This window comes from Heteronotia binoei, chromosome 15 (assembly GCF_032191835.1).
Source record: "Heteronotia binoei isolate CCM8104 ecotype False Entrance Well chromosome 15, APGP_CSIRO_Hbin_v1, whole genome shotgun sequence".
NCBI lineage: Eukaryota > Metazoa > Chordata > Lepidosauria > Squamata > Gekkonidae > Heteronotia > Heteronotia binoei.
The window spans coordinates 67,320,337-67,341,984 of record NC_083237.1 but is presented as its reverse complement, the minus strand read 5'-3'; the positions used below and the strand labels follow the sequence as shown (position 1 = coordinate 67,341,984).

Here is a 21,648-nt window from a genome sequence, read left to right as displayed (position 1 = left end):
GTGGGGCCTTAAAGATGAACAGTCTTTCCATTCCTAGATGGCTTCTTCTCAAGAGTCAGAGCTCACCTCCCCAGATGCAAGGAAAGAAAGAAAAATTGTCTCCTCATTTTTATGCAGAAATTGACGGCTGAAACTGAGACTTGACTGGTTCGAGATGGAACGGCTGACATGCAAGGGGCAATGAGAGAAATCTGCGGTTCCCACCTCTCTCTCCGGAGGGGAAAATAAACCAATGGGGCAGAAGTCTCTCCAGAGGGACCGAAGTCAGGCCTGCCTCAATGCAGACAGGGAAGAAAAAGTCTTTCTCCTCCTCTACCCCTGCAAGGAAACTGCTAGCCCCCGGTGCCCCAGGCTCTTTGAGAGGCCCCTGGATGGCAGCTGGCCCTGCAGAAAGTACGGCTTGGTGGGTCTCAGCTGTTTGCACTCTCACAAGCCCTTTGACGGCATAAAAAATGAGAGGTGGCTGAACTGTGCCTAATATTAGAAGTGATGGTTTGTCCACCTCCCTCACCACTGACACCCCGGTGAAGCAGCAAAGATTTGTGGAAACCCCAAAGCAAAAGCCATGACCCCCCCCCCCCCCAAGCAGGCTGCACCTGTCTTTTGCATCCAGCCCCAGCTGAGGGGGGGCAGCCCTTTGCGGCCTGCTCTTCCACAGGGGCCTTTCCAAGCTGGGCTGAGGAGGACCTGACCTTGGAGCAGAAGAGCTGCCTGCCTTGCATGAGTCGGGGCTGTGCAGGAAACCCCACGCCCCCCCCCCCCCAAGCCCTTGGAGAGCCGCTTGTGGGCCTGGGCAGAGCGGAGAAGGCTGGGAGCCCCAAAGCCCCTCTCTGCTGGATGCGTGGTGGGGAGCTGGGGGGGGGTGACAACTGATGCTCCTTGTTCATGAGCTTCCATCATAAAGCAGAGGTGATTTGAGAGCCTCCTCGCAGCTGCAAAAGGAGAGCCAGGTGGTGTTTTGGGGTTGCCAAGTCCAATGCAAGAAATATCTGGGGACTTTGGGGGTGGAGCCAGGAGCAAGGTTGTGACAAGCACAACTGAACTGCAAAGAAAGTTCTGGCCATCACATTTAAACGGCTCCCCTCCATTGGGAATAATGAAGGATAGGGGTACCTTCTTTGGGGACTGATAGGATTGGACCCCCTAGTCCGATCTTGTTGAAACATGGAGGGTGCTTTGAGGAGAGGCACCAGATGCTATGCTGAAAATTTGGTGCCTCTACCCCCCAAAAGCAGCCCCCCAGAGCCCTAGATACCCGCAGATCAATTCTCCATGACCCCCTATAGGACTCGGTCTCCCTGGGGAGTGCTCAGCAGCCATCCCTCTCTCCCCTGCGGACCTGAAGCGGGGGATCCCCCGGCAATTGTGCTGCACCTTCCCGGGGCCGCGCCGCCTTACCTGCTGCTGCGCGTTGGCGGCCGTGAGGTTGGTGTTGTACGCCCAGCTGGCCGAGACGGTGGCGAAGAAGACGGCCTCGGCGCTGCGGTTGTAGTCGTGCGCGAAGAGGAGGGCGCCGGCCTCGCTGGCGCCGGGGGAGTCGGGGGGCGCTTCCCAGGCCCGGCCCGGGCCCGCCAGCAGCACCGGCACCAGCAGCACCAGCAGCAGCGGCAGCAGCGGCGGCGGCCGCATCTCGGCGCGGGGGACGGACGGACGGACGGACGGAGCGCGCGCCTGTGCCTGTGCCTGTGGCCGGGGAAGGCAGCCCCTCGTGGCCGGGCCCAAGTCCGCCGCTCGGGCGGGGGCGGGGGCGGAGGAGGCGGCCCCGGGGGCCTGCCCTGGCCCGCGCCCAGCTGCCTCTCCGGCCCCTGCGCGCCAGGCGGCGCTGCCACGTGCGCCCCGGCAGGCGAGGCGAGGCGAGGCGAGGGGAAAGCGGCGCGAGTGCGCCTCAGGCGCGGCCACAGGGCACCAAGGCGGCCCCGCCACCCGCAGGCTTGCTCGCGGGCTGCGTCTGCCAACGAGAAGCGAGCCCTCCCTGCACAAGGCCCGAGAGCCTGAGCGGCCTGGGGAGGAGGGCCTGGCGGGGCTCGGTGCAGGGGGCGCAAAGAGCCGCACTCCACTGCGCGGCTGAACCACACCAAGGGAAGTGCAGCCAGGAGCCTCGCCGCAGCTCCGCTCTCCGGTGCTCTGTTAAGGCTCCTACCAACTCAGGATGGGCTCGAATTCTTCTTCAGGGAGGAAACGGAGGCAAAAACCTCATTCCGGCTGCCTGCTTTTCCCCTGGCCTCCATCCCCGCTTCTCCTTTCACTGCCAAGGGGGTCCAGTGGCCGCCTTCACTTTGCGTTTGCTTCTCACACACCTGAAGAAATCCTTCTTGTTGGAGTGAGACCTCCTCGCCAGATCCAGCTCATACTGAACTTGGGCCTCTCTGATGGCGGATCTGCAGGGCCTAGGAACTCCCATGTCATCTTTACAGATCAGTCCTCCGCTCCATTTCCTGAACATTTCCTTTTTCTCCCTTAGCTTATTCTGGAGCTCTGTTCATCCACATTGGTTTCTTGGATCCCTTACCATGTTTCTGTCTTGCTGGAATAGTGAGGGCTTGAGCTTGCAAAAGCTCTTGTTTGAGAAGAGCCCACCCTTCACTCGCTCCTTTCCCTTCCAGCACCCTCTCCCATGGTACAACCCTCATCAAAGTTCATCAAAGTTAGCCCTACAAAAATCTAACCTCCAAGTCTGGCTATGAATCTCCTTGCACCCCCCCCCCCCATAGCAAGTGGAATTCTAGGAGCACATGGTCACTTCTCCCTAAGTCCCCACCACCTTCATCCTATCTACCAACCCTTGCTTGTTAGTTAATATTAAGTCTAGTATGGCTGAGCCCCTAGTGGCTTCTTCCTCCAATTGAGAAAGGAAGTTATCAACCAGGAGGGGTCAGGAAGTTGCAGGATGATTCTTGTCACCTTGCTAAGCTTGTCTCCCAGCATACATCGGAGAAATTAACGTCACCCATAATTATAAGGTTCTGATGTCTGGCTACACTATTAATCTGTTCAAAGAGGGCAGCATCCAAATCCTCTCCCTGCTCAGGTGGTCTGTAGCAGACTCCAACCACGATATCCTTTGCCTTCCTCCTCTTATTTTTACCCATGTACTTTCAACCACATTCTCCAGAACATCTTGACAATCAAGACCCCTCCTGCATTGTGCAAGGGGTTGGACTAGATGACCCTGGAGGTCCCTTCCAACTCTATGATCCTCACATACAATGCTGCACCACCTCGTCTTCTACCCTTACAATTTTTCTTGAACAACTCATACCTTTCCACTATGACATTCCACCAAGTCTCTGTAATCCCTACTATATCATAACTCTGTTTGCAAGAGAAGCTCAAACTCACCCTTCTTATTACCCATACTTTGGGCATTAGTACATAGGCACTTGTATCCTCATACCGTTGACTTTGTTTGACCTTATCTTCCCCAGATGGTTCCCTGGTGATCCTTCTACATTATGATCCCCATGTTGATCGTCACCTTCTCCTTGTGGCATCAGTTTAAAGCTCTCCTAAATGAAGTTCTCCAGGTTCTTTCCAAAGATTTTCTTGAGAGGTGAAAGCCATCATGTGCTAGTAGGCCTTCTTTAAGAAAGCTTATCCCATGATCCTGGAATCCAAAGTGCTCCCTCCTGCCTATTGCTCAGATATTTCCCCTTCCTTGTTTGAAGGCCACTGGTCATGATGCTTTTTGAAAGAGGGTTGCATGAAACCCAAGGAAGACTTAACTATGGTTTATGTCAGGTTGAGCCTGCCATGATTTCTTTCTTTCTTCTGAAGTATATTAAATTTCATTCCTGTAGTGCTTGTCTGAAACTACATACTGTTAAATGAGTGCAGGAGGGAGATGGAGGACAGAGACCTTGTTATACATATATCATTGTTTTGCTTATCCAGTTGTTGCAGTAATGGGCTAGTTCAGCCTGGGAATGCAGCTGCAACCTTGGAGGTGAGAAGCCTTGAGAGAGGCCTTATGCCATGCAGTATCAACTTCTCTGACAACCAACAGACCCAGGGGGTGGGGATACTGTTTGCTCACATTTTTTATGTGTATAATTGTAACCCCTTTGTCTGCTGGGTCATTCCTGGCAATGACTTTTCAGCAGAAGGTTATCTCTTGTATCTGACTTTAATAAACCCAAACCATATTTGTATGAACACAGATTTGTGAAGTCGATAACTGGTGGAACCTTACAGAGTAGGCATGGACTCAGTATGCAGTCAGTTCCAAGGGCAAAACGAGACTTTGGAACACAAGATTGCCGCAGGGACTTGCAGCAGGATAGCAACTGTGAGCTCGAGAGGAAAATCTACATAGGAGCCAAATTTGGATTGGCACCACAGTGAAATGGGAGGATGAGCTTCAGCTTTCTCCCGGCCCCTTTTTTAAATCAAAAGAGCCACAGGGAGCAGAACTCACCCAACTGGGAGGGCTGTGCATGTATTAATAAGCTCCATGAGGATCCATGCCTCTTCCAGTCTTTGCACAATGTGTCATGAAATGGTGTGCTTTCTTCGTGCTGCATTCTGTGGACATGGCTGTGATATCCCATTTGATATTTTGGAAGGACCCCACATAAATATCATGATCCATGAGATCCATACTTTAGATTCCTAATTTTGTACCCTGGTGATTGAGGCATGACTTTTGTGGTGCAATCTGTGGCTAGCCCCCAGATGGAATGAATGAGTTTGAGGTGACTGCACATAAAATTTTGAAGATCCATGTTTTGGGAAAACACTTTTCCACCACGGCAGCACCACGAATGGATGCATAGTTTTTGTGGTGCAATCTCTGGCTATGGAGAAGACATGGGATTTGATGGTGAGTTTGGGGTGATCCAAAGCAAAAAGCCTTGGGATCCATGAGGTTGCATGGTCTGGAACCATGTTTTTGCTGTCTGGTGTCACCACAGAGCTGCGGATCTGTGACTTCTGTGGTGCAAGCTCTGCCTATGGACATGATATCTGATTTGATGGTGATGTTGGGGTGACCCAGTACAAAGACCCTGAGGATCCACGAGGGCCCATGCTTTGGAACCATGTTTTTGTGCTGCTGAGGTGCCATGAAACCATGGATAGATATGTGATTTTTGCTATGCAATCTGTGGCTTTCAACATTACAGGTGATCTGATGGTGAGTTTTGTCAAGTCTGCTCATAACTCTGGTCAAGCCTGCTCCTAACATTGGCTCAGGAGAAGAGCATCCTGGGTAAAGCCAAACTGTATTGCATTGCTGCTAGCTTAAACTCTCCTTACCCCCCTCCTTTTCTTTGTTATGTAGCCTTGCTTTGAAATGGGAATATGTGAACAGTTTATCTGCGCCTTCTCAGGCTTGGCACCGGGGGAGGTTGGAGCCAGGGACGCTCAAGGCCAAACTGGGCCTGAGAACGAAGTTGTAATATCAATGAGTGAATGTGCCATGCATAGTACCCCTCCCTCAAGAATCCCTTTGAAGTGTACCTTATATGATTGCATTCTATTATATGATCTTTAGTCTTTCAGTCTTACTGTAGTCGAGAGCCATGATATCAGTAAACTAGCTACTTTGTTTCAACGAAGGCTTGTTATTGAATCTAACGACTTGACAAGTTTGGGATGACCCAGTGCAGAAATCATGAGGAGGCTCCATGAGCGTTGGAACTATGCTTTTGCACTGCTGTGGCACCACAAATCCAGGGATGAGTGATTTTTACTATGTGCTGTGTGGTGATCAACATTATTAGTGATCTCTTGGTAAGCAAAAATCATGAGGATCCAAGCTTTGAAACCATGTTTTTGCACTGTTGGGGTGCCATGAAGGCATGGATCTATGATTTTTGTGGTGCAAGCTCTGCCCATGGACATGATATGTGATTTAATGGTGAGTTTAGAATGACCCAAAGCAAAAACCCTGAGGATCCATGAGATCTGTGCTTTGGAACATATGGTTACCTTGAGATGCTGGTTCAGATACGTACCTGTTTTGTTCGCAGGATTTAATTTCCAGGTTTGCAGGGAGCCAATTTGGATTTGGACTGCAGCGTGTGGATGAAGGGGCCTAAGGCCGCCCCTCTCCGGGCCATTTTCCCACCCTGAAATAGTCCCAAATAGTCCGTATTATTTACTTCATTGTGGAAACTTACATGTAGTGATGGCTGTGGGTAGTGGCCCCCAAGGCTATTCCAGGGTGGGGAAATAAGGTGGAGGAAAGGTTAGTTCTCCCCATGTTCTCAAACGGAACCCACATGCCTGAGAATCGTCCCAAGCATGAAACTCCCGGTAGGCGTCTGACAGGAAATCTCTAGGACACATGAATAGGTCTTTTCATATTTAGCCCAAATTCAGCCTCTCTCACACACACATGTCAACAAGCCCTCGTACCTGTCTCAACAATGTTCGGCCATACATACACTGGGATTTCTCTCTTGGCCCTTAAAAAGATGCAGTGGCAGGGGGGAGAGACACGAGGAGCGCCACGGCTGGTCAGGCTGCATGGCCCCCGGTTCCCCCTCCATGTTAGCAAGAGGAAGCCACGGCTCTGGAGGTCCCAGGGCCAGGAAATGGAAGGTCACAGAGTCTGGTGGCAGCAGGTCCAGGACCATCTGAGTTGGGAAAGGAGGGCCGCAGCATGGAGCCCCCCCCCCCCCAAGAACTGAACTGGGGAATGAACAGGGAGGGGGCTTATGGTGGAAAGATCCCCCCCCCAGCAGTTCCACAGTGAGTTAGCCAAAGGTGGGTAAAAGTTTGGTCTAGATTATTTAAGCAGACCCTCATGAATTCCTATGATTTTTTTATGTCGAAATGGAATAAAACCACCACCATATTGTGACCATGTCTTTAGCTATAGGCAGCAGTAAAAATCCCACCTCCACAGATTTGTGGTGCCATGTGCTAAAACATGGCTCCAAAGCATGCATCCTCAGGATTTTTACCTTGAAGTGAAATTAGCCCCCCATCATACTGTATATCATGTCTTAGACTATAGTTAGCATCACAAAAAACCACTCATCCGTGGATTCATGGTGCCACAACCGTGCAAAAACATAGTTCCAAAGCTTGGATCATAATTTCTGCACTAGATCATCCCAAACGCATCATCAGATAATGTGGATAAACCAGGTTGTATAGCAAAAATCAGGCACCCACAACTTTGTGGTATCACAACTGCACAAAACATGGTTCCAAAGCACAGGCCCTCATGAATCCTCACCCCAGCATCACCATGCATGGGATGGAGAAAGTAGAGAAAGAAGTCCTTTTCTCCCTTTCTCACAATACAAGAACTCGTGGGCATTCGATGAAATTGCTGAGCAGACAGGTTAAAACGGATAAAAGGAAGTACTTCTTCACCCAAAGGGTGATTAACATGTGGAATTCACTGCCACAGGAGGTGGTGGCGGCCACAAGCATAGCCACCTTCAAGAGGGGTTTAGATAACAATATGGAGCACAGGTCCATCAGTGGCTATTAGCCACAGTGTGAGTGTATATATAAAAATTTTTGCCACTGTGTGACCCAGAGTGTTGGACTGGATGGGCCATTGGCCTGATCCAACATGGCTTCTCTTATGTTCATCAAATCACATCTCATGTCCATGGGCAGAGCTTACACCACAGAAATCATGGATTCATGGCTTCAGGATGACACCATGCTGCAAAAACATGATACATTATATTATGTGAAATATGCATTATAATAAAAAAAAATTGCATTTTTACCCAGATGCTCACTGCCCCGGCCACAGCCATTCCCCTTAGTCATCTAAGATAGGGCCTGTTGTTCATTAATCTGTCCAATACCTTTTTAAATCTATGTCATGAAATCCACAGTTCAGTTACTCACTGAGTTCAGAAGTATTTCATTGTATTTTTCATCCGTCTGCTGTTGATCAACATCATTGGATGCCCCTGAGTTCAGGAGAAGGAGAAAAGAGTTCTCTCTATCCACTTTCTCCACCTCACACATAATTAATAAACTTTTATCACCCCCACCCCGTCATCTAAATGAAAAGCCCAAAAGCTAAGGAGTCGTTCATAGGAAAGATGCTCCAAACCCCTTGGTCACCTCAGTAGTCCTCTTTTGTACGTGTGGCAGTTCTGCAATATCCTTTTTGTGACATGTATGTGTGAAAAGGATCTAGGGGTCTTAGTGGACCATACGCTGAACATGAGTCAACACAGTGATGTGGTGGCTAAAAAGGCAAATGCAATATTGGGCTGTATCAACAGAAGTATAGTGTCCAGATCACATGATGTGATGGTATCGCTTTACTCTGCTCTGGTAAGACCTCACCTGGAGTGTTGTGTTCAGTTTTAGGCACCACATCTTAAGGATATAGACAAGCTGGAACAGGTCTAGAGGAGGGCAACAAAGATGGTGAGGGGTCTGGAGACCAAGTCCGAGGAAGAAGGTTTGAAGGGCACGTTTAGCTTGGAGAGGAGGCGGCTGAGAAGTGATAGGATCATCATCTTCAAGTACTTGAAGGGCTGTCATCTAGAGGGTGGTGTGGAATTGTTTTCTGTTGCCCCAGAAGGTAGGACCAGAACCAATAGGTTAAATCAAAAGAGTTTCTGGCTCAACATTAGGAAGAACTTCCTGACCGTTAGAGCGATTCCTCAGTGGAACAGGCTTTCTCGGGAGGTGGTGGGCTCTCCTTCCTTGGAGGTTTATAAACAGAGGCTAGATGGCCATCTGACAGCAATGAAGATCCTGTGAATTTAGGGGGAGGTGTTTGTGAGTTTCCTTCATTGTGCAGGGGATTGGACTAGATGACCCTGGAGGTCCTTTCCAACTCTATGATTCTATGACACAGCAGGCCAAACTGTACACACTGCTCCAATGAGGCAAGGAGATTAAGATATTGGCTGTTTTATTTTCCATTCCTTGCCTAAAAATCCACCTTATGGTGTTTGCCCTTTTCACTGCTTCCACATCCTCACTCTGTGTCTGCATTTTTAACCACTTCGGCCCTAGGATTTCTTCCTCGCTTAGCTCCAATTGATTGGGTCCCCATGGAAATGATCCCATGGACCTGGCTGTGTCAGTTAAACTGGATGAGGGGATCCCATTCAAGAACTCTGGAAAAGGATATCATGGATCAAAACAAAGTGAACCGATTATTTCTGCTGATTATTTCTGTGGGGTACAATCTCCTTTCTATAATTAGTTATGCAACTGCATCTTTGTACTTTGCTTGAGCTTACATACTGTATTTCTTAAAAATAAACTTTAAACTTTTTATCAGCTATTTCTATGAAACTTGAAATATTGCGTCCTTTTACATGAACCTACTTCAGGCCATTAAAAGATATAACTTTATCTGCTACGCTGTCTCATAAGCTTTTGGATCAACATTGCTATTTATTTATTTTCCTTCCACTTTTTATCTCGCCCTCCCCACAAGGGGGGTCAGGGTGGGTTTCAGGTCCAGTATTCTCTCTAAGATGAATTTGCATGAGCTAGCTCACAGATTTTTAGCCTCTAGCTCACACATTTTTGCCTTAGCTCAGGAAACATAGCCCCAGAGCACAATAATTTATGCAGTAGCTCACAACTTTAATTCCAGTAACTCACAACTTTAATACCAGTAGCTCACAAAGTAGAATTTTTGCTCACAAGACTCTGAAGCTTAGAGGGAACATTGTTCAGGTCACAAAGGTACCACCAGTATAAACTAATAAATTGATAAAAGGAAGTCCTTCTTCACCCAAAGGATGATTAACACATGGAATTCACTGCCACAGGAGGTGGCGGCGGCTACAAGCATAGTCAGCTTCAAAAAGGGATTGGATAAGCATTTGGAGTAGAGGTCCATCAGTGGCTATTAGGCACAGCGTATTGTTGGAATTCTCTATCTGGGTCAGGGATGCTCTATATTCTTGGTGCTTGGGAGGGCTTCTAGTGTCCTGGCCCCACTGGTGGACCTCCTGATGGCACTTGGGTTTTTTGGCCACTGTGTGACACAGAGTGTTGGACTGGATGGGCCATTGGCCTGATTCAGCATGGCTTCTCTTATGTTTTATGTTATGTTCTTAATTAACTAAAATCACATACCTAGCAGGCAACAGGTTGAGTGGGTTCACTTTGACCGTGGTGCTCCATTTGAGCTGGTCAGAAGCCAGCATGGCTGAGATGGATCCAGAGCAGGTCTCTTTTACAGGCTCTGTGGAATTGTAACATCCTGCAGGACCCTGATCTTAACTGGGAGCTTGTTCCACTAGGCTGGGACTAGGACAGAAAAGTCCCTGGCTCTAGCTGAGACCAGCCGGACATCCTTGAGCCTGGGGCTAACCGGAAGATTTTGGTCAGTTGAGCATAATGCTCTGTGAGGCACATATGGGGAGAGATGGTCCCACAGACATACACGGCCCTGGCCATATAGGGCTCTGAAAGTTAACACTGAAACTCTGAACTGGATCCAGTACTCTCTTGGCAGCCGTGCAGCTGGCCCAGCCCCCGCTGGCCGTGAGCCCACCCCTGCGTTACTGTCAGCGCATGTGCCACTCTGGGTCAAAGAGCGAGTTACAATAACCCGGTTGGATCACTGCAGCTAAATTCCGGGAAGTGAGACCAGCTGCAGATGATGATCGAGCCACGGTGGTAACCTGGGCTTCCATTGAAAGGGTGGCCTCCAAGAGCACCCCCAAGCTCTTCACCCTCAGCACCCGTTTCAGCGGGATCCCACTGAGGCTTAGGAGCTGGATTCCCAATCCCAGATCCCCATGGCTCAGGTATAGGATCTCCATCTTCCTTTGATTTAATTTCAATCGGCTCTGCTGAAGCCACCCAGTCACAGCCTGTAATGCCCTGCCCAACACCTCCAGTGCACAGTCTGGCCAGCTGTCCATCAACAGATAGAGCTGGGTTTCATCAGCATAGTAGTAGCAACCCAGCCTGTATCCCTGGACCAAGGTGGCATATAAATGTTGAACAACATCGTGGGGGAAGAAGAAGAAGAATTGGATTTATACCCCACCCTTCACTACCCAAAGGAATCTCAGAACAGCTTACAATCTTCTTCCCTTCCCCTTCCCACAACAGGCGCCCTTCTGAGGTAGGTGGGGCTGAGAGAGCTCTCCAAGAACTGCTCTTGAGAAAACAGCTGTGAGAGAACTGGGACTGACTCAAGGTCACTCCAGCAGCTGCAAGCAAAGGAGGAGGAGGGAATCAAACCCTCTCAGATTACAGTCCACACACTTCAGCCTTACACCAGACTGGGAGAGAACAATCTCCTGCAGCATGTAGGCAGGTGCCTCTGGGGCAGTTCCTCTCCAAGTGCCACCCTCTGTCCCTGACCATGCAGGAAGGAGGAAAGCCATTTCAAAGCATTCCCACCCACTACCCACCCCGTATCCCTATGGTGAGTCAGGAGGTCAAACTCTGCTGTTAGATCAAGGAGTGCCAGCAGTGCCAAACCACCTTCACCCAGATGTCTCCAGAGGCCATCTGTGAGGGCGACCAGTGCAGTCTCCTTCCCATGGCTGTGACCACCATGGCATATTACACACATCTGCAGTCACAATGACCTGGTCTCAGGCATGTGTAAACAGCAGTCTTTCTTTTAAATAAATGTGACCCAAACAAATCAAACTTAACCTGCTTGCCAATTACCATCTTTTGTTCAGCTAAAGACTCCACAGGATTGCATTGTTGACCACGTCACAATTTCCAACAGGCAACGTTTCAAGAAAGTTAGTGCCTGCACACCTGAGCTGTTCAACTAGCACTAGCTGCTTGTACCACATTGCTTGCATTGCACATGCTCCAGGGCATGTGCAATTCAATTCAAACATCAGTGATCTTTGAATTTCTGTATTGCAGTAATTTTTGTACTTGTGCAGTTGGTGGACGGAAGGTTCTGGCTTGCTGGCGAAGGCACCCATGCCCGAGGGTCACAGGCAGATCATTTTTCTGGAATTGGAAAATAACCCATTGCTAGAGTATGTGCTTTTTGTGTTTGTGCCTGCACAGTAAGCAACATTTCCCACATAACCTTATCTCCTTTTTTGAAAAAGTACTACCTTGCTGAATCAGGGGAATACAGTAGATATAGTTTATCTGATTTGTTAGACCTTTGATAAAGTTCTACATAACATTCTTGTTGACGTTGGTAAAATATAGTTTGGACACTATTACTGTTAGGTGAATCTGTAACTAGTTGACAGATCACACCCAAAGAGTGCTTGTGAATGGTTCCTCATCCTCTTGGAGAGGAGTGACAAGTGGAGTGCCTCTAGGATCTGTCCTGGGACTTGTTTTGTTCAACATCTTTAGAAATGATCTGGATGAAGGAATGGAGGGAATGCTTATTAAATTTGCAGATGATACTAAATTGGGAGAGGTAGCAAATACGGTAGAAGACAGAGTCAGGATCTAGGATGATATTGACAGGCTGAAAAACTTGGCTAAAATAAATGAATTGAATTTTAACAGGGATAAATGTAAAGTCCTGCATTTAGATAGGAAGAATCCAATGCAACATTATAGGATGGGGGGGGGTTGTGTTGGCAGTAGTATGTGTGAAAAGGATCTAGATCGGGTGGCCAACAGTAGCTCTCCAGATGTTTTTTTGCGTTCAACTCCCATCAGTCCCAGCCATTGGCCATGCTGGCTGGGGCTGATGGTAGGCAAAAAACATCTGGAGAGCTACCGTTGACCACCCCTGATCTAGATTCGTAGTAGACCATACGCTGCACATGAGTTAGCAATGTGTTGTGGTAGCTTAAAAGGCAAATCTGATTTTTGGGCTATATCAAGAGAAATATAGTGTCCAGATAATGGAAAGTGATGGTTTCACTTTTCTCTGGTTAGACTTCACCTAAAATATTGTGTTCAGTTTTGGGCACCATTAAGAAGGATATAGACAAGCTAGAATGTGTCCAGAGGAGGGCAACAAAGATGATGAAGGGTCTGGAGACCAAGTCCTAGGAGGAAAGGTTGAAGGAGCTGGGGATGTTTAGCCTGGAAAGGACATGACTGAGAGGTGATACGTTCACCATCTTCGTCCTTGAAGGGCTGTCATATAGAGGATGATGCAGAGTTTTCTATGGACACAGAAGGTTGGGCCAGAACCATTGGGCTGAAATTAAATCATAAGAGTTTTCAGTTAAACATCAGGAAGAACCTCCTGGCAGTTAGAGCAGTTCCTCAGTGGAACATGCTTCCTTGGGAGGTGGTGGTTTAGAAACCTTCCTTGGAGGTCTTTAAATAAAGGCTAGAGGGCCATCTGACAGCAATGCTGATTCTGTGAATTATGCAGATTATGAGAAGGAGGCAGGAAGAGTTGCATCAGTGCTTAGTTCTTGTGGCCCTTTCTTCCTTGACCTGGGAAATGCTGTTCACCACTTTGGGGCTGGGCAGCAATCTTTCACCAGGTCAGTTCTGCCTGGAGAGGATCCCCCCCATCTTCTGGGGTTGGAGCAGGGATCATTGGGGATGTATGTGTGTGGGGGAGGTACCTGTGAGTTTCCTGCATTGTGCAGGGGTTGGAATTAGATTATCCTGGAGGTCCCTTCCAACTCTATGATTCCCAAAGTTGCTTCAGAATCCCCTGATGTCTCTTTTGCTATATGAAAGGGATTCGGGATCTTGTGCAGACCATATGCAAACAAAGATACCCAGACCTCATGTCTACTCATATCCGCTGTAGACCTCATACAGTGGGCAAGACTTCATGCTGGATCTTTCCCGTGGGCACTTCTTCTGTATCAGGGAGATATAAGGAACCAATGACACAAATTGTTCCTTCTGACATTGGTCTTGAGAAGCCAGCTTCAAGAGGGGATTGGATAAAAATATGGAGCTGAGGTCCATCAGTGGCCATAGCTACAGTATATTACTGGAACTATCTGGGGCAGTGATGCTCTGTATTCTTGGTCCTTAGGAGGGGAGCAAAGTGGAAGGGCTTCTAGACTCACTTGTGAACCTCCTGATGGCACTTGGTGTGGTTTTATTTTTGGCCACGTGTGACACAGAGTGTTGGATTGGATGGGCCATTGGCCTGATCCAACATGGCTTCTCTTATGTTCTATGTTCTTATGTTCTCTGAGATGGTAGGTGAAGGGTTAGAGGGGTTTTTTGGCCACTGTGTGACAGAGTGTTGGACAGGATGGGCCATTGGCCTGTTCCAACATGGCTTCTCTTATGTTCTATGTCCTTATGTTCTCTGACATGGTGGGTGAAGGAACTTACATCAGGGAGTTTCATTTTCCCTCACTGGCTCCTAGTGACTACAGATGCCAGAATAAGAGGCTGAGGGGCACCCTGTCTAGATCAGGTAGCCCAGGGCACGTGGCCAAAGAAAGAAAGGGCAAGCAGCATAAACTTGCTAGGTATAAGAGCCATAAAACTAGCTCTCTGGGCATTTCAGAACCTGATTGATCACCATTACATGCTTGTAAAAAGAAACAATATCACTGCAAAGGCTCATGTGAATCACCAAGGAGGTACAAAGACACTCAAGATACATCAGGAAGCAGTATAGATTTGTCAGTGGGCAGAAAGATACCTTTTGGGCTTGTGAGCCCCACCAAATAAAAGAAACCTTCATTCCTCAAGAAGGCCATTTGAGGCCTGGTTTTGCTGGGTTTTGTGTGTTTGCTGGAGCTGTGCAAACAGCCCGCAGTTGGCAGAAGTTCTTCTTTGTGTTTTGCATGCAGTTGGCTATTGCTGTGAGAATGTGTGTGTGCCTTGGGTGGTGCTGAGAAGACATCTGTACTCACAGCACTGCCTGGAGTTTGCCACCCAGGAGCAAGCAGCCAGGCCTAGTTAAATCATGCCAGATTGCATCAAGTCACCCAGAGGGTGCTTCCAGGCCTAAGGGTAGCCAACCTCCAGGTGGACCCTGAAGATCTCCTTGTATTATGACTGAACTCCAGGCAACGGGTCTCTCTCTCTCTCCCTATCCTGGAGAAAATAACTGCTTTGGAGGGTAGATTCTATGACATTCTATTCAGCCAAGACCTCTCCCCTCCCCAAACTTTGGCTTCCTTAGACTCTACCACAAAATCACCAGGAATTTCCCACCAACCTGGAGCTGGCACCTATAGTTAGGACTGGGCCCAATGAGTTCTACCTCAAAGGCCAAAAGAGGGGAATTAGCAGGATGACCCGGTCTCACCAGATCTACATCACTGAGGAGTTAGGATCATTATAGGATCACTATCAGAAATGAAAGATTCTGCCTATATCATAGTTGTACAGCACCATAAAATGTTTTAAATGTAATTGTATTTTATTGGTTTTAAATTGTAATTATATATTTGAACTTATTAGCCTCCCTGAGTCCACTTGTGGAGAGTGCGGGATAGAAATCTAAAGTAATAAACAAACAAACAAACAAACAGTGGCGTAAGGAGGGGGGGCGGGGAGGGCGGGTCGCCCCAGGTCTGGGGGGCCCCTTGGCAATGCCAAGGGGCCCCTCAGAAGCCGGCTGCACTCGCCGCCTTCCCCGCCCGCGCGCGGGGCCCGGCGGCGGTGGCGGAGGCCGGAGAAGCGGCGGAGAGGCCGGCGCTGGAGGGCCTCCAGCGACCAGTGCCGGCCTCTCCGACGCTTCCCCGGCTCCACGACCGCCGCAGGGCCCCGCGCGCGGGCCTCCAGTGCAGGCGGAGGCCGGGAAGGGCGTCGGAGAAGCCGGCGCTGGTCGCTGGAGGCGCTCCAGCGGCCTCGCCGCCTCGCGGGCGGGGAAGGCGGCGAGACTGGACTCCCATCGGCTTTGAAACCAGCGAGTTAACATTGCAGCCGGGGAGAAGAGGGTGTGGCGCAGGGGCCGCCCCACTTTTTGCAGAGCTACCTGGCTACGGCGCCCTTGAGTTTCTGGAAAGCGGCGATCTGAGGGATACGGAAGGGGAGAGCGATTGCTGGCAGGGAGGGGGAGGCGAACCCACGGTGTTTGCTGCATTTGAAACGCAGGCAGCCCTTGATTGGGGCGGCTTTGATTGCGAGCGGACTGTGTGGGCGTCAAGTTCCATTCACTAGGGGCATCTGAGACCTGCACAGGATGGCGTTCAGCGTCAGCCTGCCAGCCTTTCCCCCACGCCCCCTTTCGGAACACGCTTCCCACCCACGCTGAGCGCGCTCCGCTAGCTTTTATCTGTCATCAAAGAGAGGCGCTGTGATTTGTCTAATCCTGGAGGGTGTAAATAGCATTTCCCCTTGCGCCCTGGGAAGAAGGTTGGCGGCGTGGAAGTGATTGCCTTCCCTGACGCCCTTAGCAAGGGACCCGCTGAATAGACGCGGCCTGTGATGGCATGAGGAGGAGGAGGGAGATGCCTTCTTCGCAGGAAAGCATTGCCTCGCTCTTCAGCGCCCAAAGGGAGCCTCGGCGATGGAATCGGCCTCCGCCATAGATTCTTCTCCCCACCCTGTGCCGCCGTGGGTCTTGAAAGCTGGCACAGGAGTGCTCTGGGAGGAAGACTCCCGGCGTGACCCTTCTAGAAGCGCAAGCGCGTGCCAGAAAAAGTTTTCTTGCTACAAAAAAAGAGGCATGTAACGTCTGTGAGGAGGCTCATCGAAGCCTTGCGTGTGTCTGTTTGCTTGTGACGTCACTTCCTGTTTCCGGCGGCGTGCACACACGTAGGGGGGCCCACATAAATCTTGGGCCCCGGGCCCCGAAAGCCCTAGCTACGCCCCTGCAAACAAACAAATAAATAAATCTCAGAAGCAGGGTGGTTTGCCATTGCTTTCCCCAGTCATCTACACTTTACCCCCAGCAAACTGGGTACTTATTTTACCAACCTCCTCCCCCTGCCTGTTACTGAGAGAACCAAGTTTGGTTGACTTTTACTGACAGAATCAAGCATGGTTGCTTAGCAACAGCAATGGCCTAGCACAGTGTTTCCCATTTGCAGGGTTGCGACCCAGTACCGGGCCACGGAAGTCGCACTACCGGGTCACAAGAAAAGCCGAAGCTAGCCCCGCCCCCAGCAAAGCATGACCTCTGCTCTGCTTCCTTCCTTTTCCCATCTCTCTGTTGTGCAGAGAAAAGCTAGCCTTGAAGACTGACACAGGCTACAAAGCCTGAGCTCCATTTGGCTTCCTTCCTTCCCCTGTCTCTGTGTTGTGCAGAGAAAAGCTAGCCTTGAAGACTGAAACAGGCTGCAAAGCCTGAGCTCCATTTGGCTTTCTTCTCCTGTCTCTGTATTGTGCAGAAAAAAGTTAGCCTTGAAGACTGACACAGACTGCAAAGCCTGAGCTCTGTTTGGCTTCCTTCCTTCCCCCGTCTCTGTGTTGTGCAGAGAGGAGCTGGGCTGCCTCTCCTTTCTTCTCTCTCCCCCTTCCAGTGTTTGAGAGAAAAGCTGGCATCCACTGGCACTTTAGATCCATGAAGTGTTCTTCAAGGTATAAGCTTTCGTGTGCCTTGCAGTATGTTCTTTTGGGGAGATTGCCCCGGGAGGCCTGGGCAGCAAAGAAGGAGGGGTGTTTTTTTTTTCAGCCAGAAGGGGCAGGGAGTGGGCATTCCAGTAGTTTTTTTTTTTTAACCAAACGACCCCTAAGCAGAATTGTTGCTGGCTGGGTCATCTGATGGTGAGTAAGGCTCCCCCCCCCTTTGTCTCCCCTTCTTTCTTTCCCCGCAAGTGATGCTCTGTCTGTATTCTTGGTGCTGGGGGGGGGGGGGGGAAGGAAGCAACAGTTGGAGGGCTTCTAGTGCCCTGGCCCCACTGGTGGACATTCTGGTGCTTTTTGGGCATTGTATGACAGAATATTTGACTGGATGGACCACTGTCCTGATCCAACATGGCTTTTCTTATGTTTTTTTTCTTTCCATGTCTTTCTCCCCCCCCCCACCTTCCATTTCATTCTTTCCCTTTCTCTTTCTTTCTTTCCTTCTATTTTTACTGGATGAAACTTTTCTGTTCATCATACTGTTGCTGCAGGCATAGGAGCTCTGCCAATTAAATGTTGACACTCCCATTTGTAGCCAGCTGGCCTTTCTATGAGATTTCTGTGTGGGTGAGTGAGAGTGAGAGGTGTGGGGCAGAAAGAGATTATTGGAAATTACTGCTGTATATCTCAACAGCACTGGAAGTGATGGTACTATGAACTTGGCACCATTTTACTGGTCTTGCTTTTAACAGCTGTCCGACACCAAAATTAAACTCATCCTGTAGATATTAAAAAGGATGAAAGAAGTACACTGGATAAATATCTGCACAACAGGCTGCTTTTAAAGGCATGGGAAACACAGCCAGTAAAAAGCTGCAAACTCCTCATAAATATTCTTTTTGGGATAACTGCAGAAAAGCTTGTATGAACTTCATATAACTTGAAATTAATTCATTAATTGCAGTACAATTCTCTGCTACCTTTCACAGCAATTTCCCAGTGTTTCAGCTAAGGAAAAGTATGAGAAACAGCTGTCAAAAGCCACCCTGAGCCACTCGTGGGAAGGGCGGGATATAAATTCTAAATAAATAAATAAAAAATATTTTCTTGAAACCAAGCAAGCTTGGTTGTAGCTTGAGGCAGGGTTCCAGTTGTAGCAGCTAAAGGAAGGGTCTACTAAATGTGTCAACCTATTTTGAGGTAGAACAGCTGCCAGGGCCCAGTGTGGGTGGTACACCGTGCTGACATTCCTGATGACAATGGCAACAGCACTCCCAACTGCATACACTGACCAGTGCTGTTGAGGAAGGGGTGTGTAGGTGGTGCAGGCAATTGAACATGGGCATTAGGAGTGCTTGCAAGCTGGAGAAAAACACACAGATAGGTGCATGCAGGTATGGGAGTGGAAAGAGAGGACCGCCCACTTACTACCCGCATTTTGGCTCAGCATGAGTTTCAGAGATTTTTCTGAAAATGAATTTACTTCAGAAGTAGAGGCAGGTTTTGGGGAGTGCCCTGGAAGTGATATCACAGGAAAAGGTGGAGTTTTGGTTCAGTGTGCCCCAGAAGTGACATCACTTGGCCCTTGACCTGGAAGTGACACCACAGGAAATTACTTAATTCCTGTCTCCTGGCTCCACCCCTGAATTTTAGTGGGCCATGAAGGAGAAGTGTAAAAATAACCGGGCCACAGGAAAGAAAAGTTTGGGAAGCCCTAGCAGCTTTCCCAGTGGCCCAGCGGGCCGGAGAGAGGAGCAGACTCAACCAATGGAACACAATGGAAGTTGATTGGCAGTTCACGGTCCAATCACTGATGCAGTGCATCACAGCCAATGGGAGAGCCAGATTGGGCCAATTCTATTAGGGAATTATTATCTATTCTTATCATTTTTTAAAATGTCTGCTTTCAACCCACAAGCTAGGTCACAAACAAAAATATACCAGAGACTTAAAAGTCTACCAGCTAATTAAATAACAAGCAGTCAACCTAACAGTGGGTCTATGTGGTGCTGAGCACTGACTGCTCGAACTCCCTCCCTGCAACTTGAGACTTGAGGATTTCCGCAGATACAGGACAAATTAGGCTTTTGCCTGAAAACATGTGTTTGCTTTAGCACCTGGCCTTGACTTGGAATCTCTTCTCCTGCCTTCTAAATGCTTCTTCCTGTAAAGGCAGTGATAGCATTAGCCAAGGCAACTTCCTGTTTCAGGTCCACAATATAAAAGGGACTTCCTTTCTGCACCATTTCAAATAGCATTACATCCTTATCAGCACATAACTGACTTATGCTGGGTCTGATAAACAGAACAACCCCTGTGGCTTATCAGGTCATATGAGTGTACAATTGTGTTTCTTGTGCAAAACTAGACTTCTGTTTAAGGAACATCCTTATCAGCACATAACTGACTTATGCTGGGTCTGATAAGCAGAACAACCCCCGTGGCTTATCAGGTCGTATGAGTGTACAATTGTGTTTCTTGTGCAAAACTTAAACTTCTGTTTAAGGAACAGAAGTGACTTCCTTATCCTCAGCTTTGGCAGACCACAAAGTGGCCTCCTAGGTCCAGAGTCTTCCACAGTCGCTACATACAAAGAAAATGCATACATACAAAGAAGAACTTCCTGACCATTAGGTCCAGAGGAGGGCGACGAAGATGGTGAGGGGTCTGGAGACCAAGTCCTATGAGGAAAGGTTGAAGGAGCTGGGGATGTTTACCCTGGAGAGGAGGTGGCTGAGAGGTGATAGGATCACCATCTTCAAGTACTGGAAGGGCAGTCATATAGAGGATGGTGTGGAATTGTTTTATGTGGCCCAGAACCAAACCAACAAACACCTCCTCCTAAATTCACAGGATCCTCTTTGCTGTCAGATGGCCCTCTAGCCTCTTTTTAAAAACCTCCAAGGAAGGAGAGCCCACCACCTCCCAAGGAAGCCTGTTCCACTTAGGAATTGCTCTAACGGTCAGGAAGTTCTTCATAATGTTGAGCTGGAAACTCTTTTGATTGAATTTCGACCCATTGGTTCTGGTCCTACCTTCTGGGCCACAGAAAACAATTCCACACCATCCTCTATATGACTGCCCTTCAAGTACTTGAAGATGGTGATCCTATCACCTCTCAGCCACCTCCTCTCCAGGCTAAACATCCCCAGCTCCTTCAACCTTTCCTCATAGGACTTGGTCTCCAGACCCCTCACCACCTTCATCACCCTCCTCTGGACCTGTTCCAGCTTGTCTATATCCTTCTTAAAATGTGGTGCCCAAAACTTAACACAATACTCCAGGTGAGGTCTTACCAGAGCAGAGTAAAGCCATACCATCACTTTATGTGATCTGCACACTATACTTCTTTTTATACAGCCCAAAATTGCATTTGCTTTTTTAGCCACCGCATCACACTGTTGACTCATGTTCAGCGTATGGTCCACTAAGACCCCTAGATCCTTTCCGCACATACTACTGCTAAGAACATAAGAGAAGCCATGTTAGATCAGGCCAATGGCCCATCCAGTCCAACATTCTGTGTCACACAGCGGCCAAATATATATATATATATATATATATATATATATATATATATATATATATATATATATATATATATATATATATACACACACACACACACTGTGGCTAATAGCCACTGATGGACCTCTGCTCCATATTTTTATCTAACCCCTTCTTGAAGGTGGCTATGCTTGTGGACGCCACCACCTCCTGTGGCAGTGAATTCCACATGTTAATCACCCTTTGGGTGAAAAAGTACTTCCTTTTATCCGTTTTAACCTGTCTGCTCAGCAATTTCATCGAATGCCCACGAGTTCTTGTATTGTGAGAAAGGGAGAAAAGTACTTCTTTCTCTACTTTCTCCATCCCATGCATCATCCTGTAAACCTCTATCATGTCACCCCTCAGTCGACGTTTCTCCAAGCTAAAGAGTCCCAAGCGTTTCAACCTTTCTTCATAGGGAAGGTGTTCCAGCCCTTTAATCATTTTAGTTGCCCTTTTCTGAACTTTCTCCAATGCTATAATATCCTTTTTGAGGTGCGGCGACCAGAACTGCACACAGTACTCCAAATGAGACCGCACCATCGATTTATACAGAGGCATTATGATACTGGCTGATTTGTTTTCAATTCCCTTCCTAATAATTCCCAGCATGGCGTTGGCCTTTTTTATTGCAAACGCACACTGTCTTGACATTTTCAGTGAATTATCTACCATGACCCCAAGATCTCTCTCTTGGTCTGTCTCTGCCAGTTCACACCCCATCAACTTGTATTTGTAGCTGGGATTCTTGGCCCCAATGTGCATTACTTTGCACTTGGCCACATTGAACCGCATCTGCCA

General features: G+C 48.5%; 1 protein-coding gene across 1 annotated transcript in view; it reads right to left on the bottom strand.

Annotated features, from left to right (window-relative positions):
- ACE (angiotensin I converting enzyme) overlaps positions 1-10,100 on the bottom strand; it is a 72,324-nt gene extending 62,224 nt beyond the window's left edge. Inside the window, exons 1-2 of the mRNA XM_060255284.1 lie at positions 10,030-10,100; positions 1,399-1,948 (exon numbers count right to left, since the gene is read on the bottom strand). Of these exons, the coding sequence (XP_060111267.1) occupies positions 1,399-1,948; positions 10,030-10,100 (621 nt within the window). The remainder of the gene's footprint in view (positions 1-1,398; positions 1,949-10,029) is intronic.
- Between the last annotated feature and the right edge of the window lie 11,548 nt (positions 10,101-21,648).